We start from the raw sequence: 6,874 nt of genomic DNA on the forward strand, positions 1-6,874 counted from the left end.
CACGGAGTCTTATAAACTTACAGAAAGAATCATTTGATTTAAAAGAGTTTATTTCTCCAAGATTTCTGTTTGCAAAAAAAAAAAAAAATGTCTTGCTGTGGTGGTAACTGCGGGTGCGGCTCTGGCTGCAAGTGTGGCAACGGCTGTGGAGGGTACACGTCATATTTTCATTTTGATGGGGGTTTTAAATAAAATACAAGGGTTTAGCTTCCTTCGGTTATGAATGTTATGGTGTTGTTTTGTAATAAACTGAATTGTTCCGGGTGCAGATGCAACATGTACGCTGATTTCGGCGAGGGAAGGAGCGCCGCTGTGACCGTGGTCACCGGTGTCGCACCTCAGAAGGGGTCCGTTTTCTTTCTTTCTCTCCGTTATTTGCAATTTTAATTTAGAAATTACAAAATCCCTGTTCTGAAAGCTATTTTGTAAAAGAGAATTAATTAGAGTAATTTTTCTAAGGAAAATGATAGGGGCACACCCCCAACCACATTCCAAACCACACCCCTTCTCTCACATGCTACAGTACTTAAAATCTCATGTGAGGTCCGGTGTACTATAGCATGTGAGAGAAGGGGTGTGGTGGGAGGTGTGCCCCTAGTGCCACCCTTCTCTAGCATCATTGTGGCCACATGTTTTTTTTTTTTTTACTATGAACCGCCACATGTTTCTCTTAGCCGGCTTCAAAATATTTGGGATAACAACTTTGTTATTGCTTATTGCCCGCGGTTACACGTTTTTATAAAATTCTAGGGAGAGATGGCAAAATGCTAGAATATGATTGAAGCTTATTTATTTTTATTTTTATTTTTAATTTGATATTTTGCAGGGGGTTTGAGGGTGTGGAGGCGGCTGAGGGAGCTGAAAATGGATGCAAGTGTGGATCCAACTGCACTTGCGACCCCTGCAACTGCAAATGAAACTAGGGACAACAAGATACATATATAAAAGAAATAAATTACTCGAGTGTGGTGTGCTGATGACGTGGAAATCTTAATGATGTATAAATAAGAGGCCATGGCTACTCTCTTTGAGGGTTTTCCTGGTTTTGTGTTTGTCAATCTTCGCTGGATTTGAATGTAAAATTCGGTTTCCATTTTAAGTAATTATATTGTATTATATTTGCGTGTAAATTGGCTGGTTGTGCTTCTGTGTTGCTTGGTTTTCATTATGTTGAAATATGAGGAGTTCGACCACGATGCATAATATTTACATAAAAGTAATAACAAAATGTATAATATTGTAGGGAACAGTATATATATCAAAGTCACTACTGCAAATTGAAATGAACCAGCATAAATCCAAGTATGTACGCAAGAGAAACTAGCACATAAATACAAATATGTACATAACCTTAGCCGATTAAACTACATAAATCCAAATATGTATGCAAGTGAAAACTTGTACATGTTTCTCAAGAAAGAGCGATAGTAATCTTGTTGTCGTCATTTACAAACTTAATGCGAAATTTGAGGTTTAAAACAAAGTTGCTGTTAGAATTGGGGGTGGAAACCAACCTCCGCCGGCGACGAGGAGCTCCGACGAGCTCGGAGATGACGCTGGCGAAGTCGACGGCGAACCCCCCAGGCGAGCTCGAGCCCCGCAAGTCGAAGACGCGACCCTCGAGCGAAACGCGACGCTGGCGAACGCCCACCTGACCCGCGCGTCCAAGCTCGTCGACCCGCGCGTTTGGGAGATGCCGACCCCCGCGTTCTTGGCGACGCTCGCGTCCCACTTGTGCGCTGGTGACAGGCTGTCGCCAGCCCCCATCGGATCCGCCTATAAAAGCCCCTTTGCGATGCCCTAGCCGATTGCTTTTTCCCCCTTTTTCGTTTTTTCTCTGGCGGCGACCAAAACGCAGAAGCGTTTTCTTTTTTCCAGCACTTGGGACTTTAGATCTTGAGGGGAATTTAAAACAGAGAGAGAGAAATTAATTAAGGGTTCTTTATTCCTTTTGAAAGGGGTATTCTCAAGAGAGAAATTGAAAGGGTTTATTCCCTTTAATTATTAACATTGTAGCTACAGTGTTTATTTGAGAAATATCAGTTTGAGATTTGCTCTTCAATTGTAATTTCTTGTTTGATTAATAAGAAATTAACTGTGTGGCTCCCGAGGACATAGGCAGTTGCCGAACCTCGTTAAATCTTGTGTACTGTTCTCTATTCTGCGTTTCTGTTGCATTAGGGATTTCGGTTTTAAATTCCCAACAACTGGTATCAGAGCTTGAAACGGTCTAGAGGAAGTCAGATTCAAGTGGGAGCCATGGCCGCAGATGAAGGGAAAATAAGACTTGAGAAATTTGATGGAACAGATTTTGGATTCTGGAAAATGCAGATAGAGGATTATCTGTATCAGAAAAATCTGTATCAACCACTATCGGGGAAGAAGCCAGATTCTATGAAGGAAGAAGAGTGGAACCTTCTAGATAGACAAGCCCTCGGAGTTATCAGATTGACGTTGACTCGCAATGTTGCGTTCAACATAGCGAAGGAGAAGACCACGGCGGGTCTTATGGCAGCACTCTCAAACATGTATGAGAAGCCATCAGCCGCGAACAAAGTTCATTTGATGCGGCGGTTATTCAATCTGAAAATGGCGGAAGGCGCGTCAGTAGCACAGCACCTCAATGAACTTAATACGGTTACAACCCAATTGAGTTCAGTTGAGATTGAGTTTGATGAGGAAGTTCGGGCGTTGATACTTTTGTCTTCCCTGCTAGAGAGTTGGAACGCTACAGTCACGGCAGTGAGTAGCTCGTCGGGAAACAATAAGTTGAAGTTCGACGACGTTCGTGATCTGGTTCTCAGTGAGGAGATCCGACGGAGAGAGACGGGTGAAGCTACAACCTCTTCAGTATTGCATACAGAGTCAAGAGGTAGAAATTCAACCAGAGGAAACGGACGAGGAAAATCAAACTTCAGAGGTAGATCAAAGGACAGGAGGTCCAAATCAAGGAATCCAAGCAACAGCTCGAAGGCTATCGAGTGTTGGAATTGTGGAAAGACCGGGCATTACAAGAATCAGTGCAAGAGTGCACAGAAAGAGAAGGAGGCAAAGGCAGAGGTGAATGTCACATCCACTTCAGGAGGAGACGACGCATTGATATGCTCTTTGGAGAGCAAGGAGGAATCTTGGGTGTTAGATTCAGGAGCGTCGTTCCATGCTACCTCTCAGAAAGAATTCTTCGAGAAGTATACCCCCGGAAAACTTGGATACGTATATCTTGGTGATGATCAACCATGTGCTATTGTGGGCAAAGGCGTAGTGAAAATTAAGTTGAACGGGTCAGTATGGGAGCTGAAGGATGTCAGGCATATTCCCGACCTGAGAAAGAATTTAATATCCGTAGGCCAGTTGGCTGGCGAAGGATACACCACAACCTTCCATGGAGGTGATTGGAAGATCTCAAAGGGCGCAATGACGATTGCCCGAGGCAAGAAGACTGGTACCCTGTATATGACAGCAGGTGCACATTGTTCGATCTCAGTTGCAGCTAGCAATGAGACCTCAAAGCTGTGGCACCAGAGACTCGGTCATATGAGTGAAAAGGGGATGAAAATCATGCACACAAAGGGGAAACTCCCAGGACTGCAGTCAGTGGAGATGGATATGTGTGAAGAATGTATACTTGGAAAGCAGAAGAGAGTCAGCTTTCAGACAAGTGGCAGAACCCCCAGGAAGCAGAAGCTAGAGCTCGTTCACTCAGATGTGTGGGGACCAACAACCACCGCGTCCATTGGTGGAAAACACTACTTCGTGACTTTTATCGATGATCACTCTCGGAAAGTATGGGTCTACTTTCTGAAGCATAAGTCAGAAGTATTTGAAGCTTTCAGGAGATGGAAAGCTATGGTCGAGAGGTTCCATTGGAGCACAGAATACCAGAGGAGGTATGGTGCGGAAAGGAGGTAAAACTCTCACATCTTAAAGTTTTCGGTTGTGTAGCTTACGTGCATATTAGTGATCAAGGCAGGAATAAGCTTGATCCCAAGTCAAAGAAATGCACTTTCATCGGCTATAGCGAAGATGAGTTCGGCTACCGCATTTGGGACAATGAAAACAAGAAAGTGATCAGGAGCAGAGATGTGATATTCAACGAGAATGTGATGTACAAGGACATGCACAAGACAGATGCCAGTGACTCAGAGAGTGAGTTAATATTTGTAGATGCAGATGATATCCTAGATAACCTCTATGAAAAAACTAATGTAGAAGGTCCTCAGTCAGAAGAGCCTGTTGGACAGAACGGTGCGCAGAAACCCGACGCACCAGTTCTGATATTAAGGAGAACTACTCGTCCTCCTGTGTCTAACAGCAGATACATGAATCATATGTTGCTGACAAATAGAGGGGAGTCTGAAAGTTTTGATGAAGTTTGTCAGAATGGAGATGCGAGCAAGTGGGGGTTTGCTATGAAAGAAGAGATAAAATCTCTGATCTCCAACCAGACATAGGAATTAGCTGAGTTGCCCATGGGGAAGAAGGCACATCACAACCAGTGGGTGTATCGAGTGAAAAAAGAACAGGATGGTTCCAGAAGATACAAAGCCCGACAAGTTGTTAAAAGATTTCAACAGAATATCCAAGGAAGTAAGAATCCAACGGATATGTTGACAAAAACAGTAGTCTTTCAGAAACTGGAGTTGTGCGCAATTTCAGTTGGCCTTCATCCATAGGTTATGAGGGCGGAGCCACACAGGAGGAAGTGCTTGTTGGGATAGCCTGCTAACGGCAGTTTGATCTCCAAGTGAGAGATTATTGGATCTGGGTGTGTAGCCCAAACTCACCTACAGGCGAGCTTCTCCAGGAGAGGACAAAGCTCAGGTGAGGGTGAGCTCCAGTCGGTGAGCTCGAGATCTCGAGAGTTGTAGGCGAGCTAGACGAGGTTACATGCACCAGCCAGAAGGTTTCTCAGAAGAAAAGAAGAAGAACCTGGTGTGCAGACTCAAGAAGAGCTTGTATGGCCTGAAACAAGCCCCAAGACAGTGGTACAAGAAGTTTGACGGCTTCATGCACAAGGAAGGTTTCCAGAAGTGCAACGCCGACCACTGTTGCTACTTCAAAAGATATCAGTCCAGCTATATCATCCTACTGCTGTATGTTGATGATATGTTGGTTGCAGGAGCAGATATGGAGGATATCAAGAGTTTGAAGCAGCAGCTGTCAAAGGAGTTTGACATGAAGGACTTGGGTCCAGCGAAGAAGATCCTCGGAATGCAAATCACGAGAGACAAGAAGAAAGGGTTCTTACGGTTGTCTCAGACGGAGTACATCAACCGTGTTTTGCAAAGATTCAACATGGGCGACGCCAAGCCTGTGAGCACACACTTGGCTAGCTATTTTCGTCTGTCGAATGATCAGTCTCCTCAGTCAGAAGAAGAGAAAGAGAGTATGGCTCAGGTTCCTTACGCCTCAGCTATCGGAAGTTTGATGTACGCAATGGTCTGTACGAGACCAGACATTGGCCATGCAGTGGGAGTGGTCAGCCGGTTTATGTCGAATCCAAGAAAAGCTCATTGGGAAGCGGTCAAGTGGATTCTGAGATATCTACGAGGCACCACACAGAAGTGTTTGCACTTTGGTAAGGGAGAGGTAGAAGTGCAAGGGTACGTAGATGCAGACTTCGGCGGCGAAGTTGATCACCGAAGAAGTACCACCGGCTATGTATTCACCGTTGGAACTACAGCTGTTAGTTGGATGTCACAGGTACAGAAGATCGTTACCCTATCCACTACAGAAGCTGAGTATGTTGCAGTGACTGAAGCCAGTAAAGAGATGATATGGCTTCAAGGTTTGTTGACAGAGCTGTGATTCAAACAGGAGAAGAATGTTTTGCACAGTGACAGCCAGAGTGCGATACACTTGACAAAGAATTCAGCATTTCATTCTAGAACGAAGCATATTGCGCTTCGGTACCACTTCATCAGATCCCTGTTGGAAGATGACGTGTTGAAACTGGAAAAGATTCCAGGAAGTAAGAATCCAGCAGACATGTTAACAAAGACGGTGACAGTTCAGAAACTGGAGTTGTGCGCAACTTCAGTTGACCTTCACCCGCGCGTTTGGGAGATGCCGACCCCCGCGTTCTTGGCGACGCTCGCGTCCCACTTGTGCGCTGGTGACAGGCTGTCGCCAGCCCCCATCGGATCCGCCTATAAAAGCCCCTTTGCGATGCCCTAGCCGATTGCTTTTTCCCCCTTTTTCGTTTTTTCTCTGGCGACAACCAAAACGCAGAAGCGTTTTCTTTTTTCCAGCACTTGGGACTTTAGATCTTGAGGGGAATTTAAAACAGAGAGAGAGAAATTAATTAAGGGTTCTTTATTCCTTTTGAAAGGGGTATTCTCAAGAGAGAAATTGAAAGGGTTTATTCCCTTTAATTATTAACACTGTAGCTACAATGTTTATTTGAGAAATCTCAGTTTGAGATTTGCTCTTCAATTGTAATTTCTTGTTTGATTAATAAGAAATTAACTGTGTGGCTCCCGAGGACGTAGGCAGTTGCCGAACCTCGTTAAATCTTGTGTACTGTTCTCTATTCTGCGTTTCTGTTGCATTAGGGATTTCGGTTTTAAATTCCCAACAGTTGCAAAGATCAAACTTTTTCTAAGACGAAGACATTATTCATCTCCATCCACCGAGGATTCCCCTCGCAGCTCTTTTAATCAAGTCTTGTACCTGCAGACAGAAAATAAATAGTCAAATTCTCTGCTTTTCTTAGATAAGAAGGTCATGTTCGAAGAGCAACTTAAAGAAATAGGCAATTTGCATCATATCGCTATCGAAAATAATTTACGGGATCATCTAAAAGGACTTGGATAATGATCTACCTGTTTGGATGAAAGGAATAAAGTCGAAGGTTAATTTGAAGATTTTCCCA

General features: G+C 44.1%; 1 protein-coding gene across 1 annotated transcript; it reads left to right on the top strand.

The window, feature by feature from the left end:
- Positions 1–1,130, top strand: LOC109822981 (metallothionein-like protein type 2). Its single transcript, XM_020389282.1, has 3 exons — positions 1–152; positions 270–347; positions 827–1,130. The coding sequence occupies exons 1-3, from the start codon at positions 88–90 to the stop codon at positions 915–917; spliced, it is 234 nt and encodes a 77-aa protein (XP_020244871.1). The 5' UTR covers positions 1–87; the 3' UTR covers positions 918–1,130.

This window comes from Asparagus officinalis, chromosome 8 (genome assembly GCF_001876935.1).
Source record: "Asparagus officinalis chromosome 8, Aspof.V1, whole genome shotgun sequence".
Lineage (NCBI taxonomy): Eukaryota > Viridiplantae > Streptophyta > Magnoliopsida > Asparagales > Asparagaceae > Asparagus > Asparagus officinalis.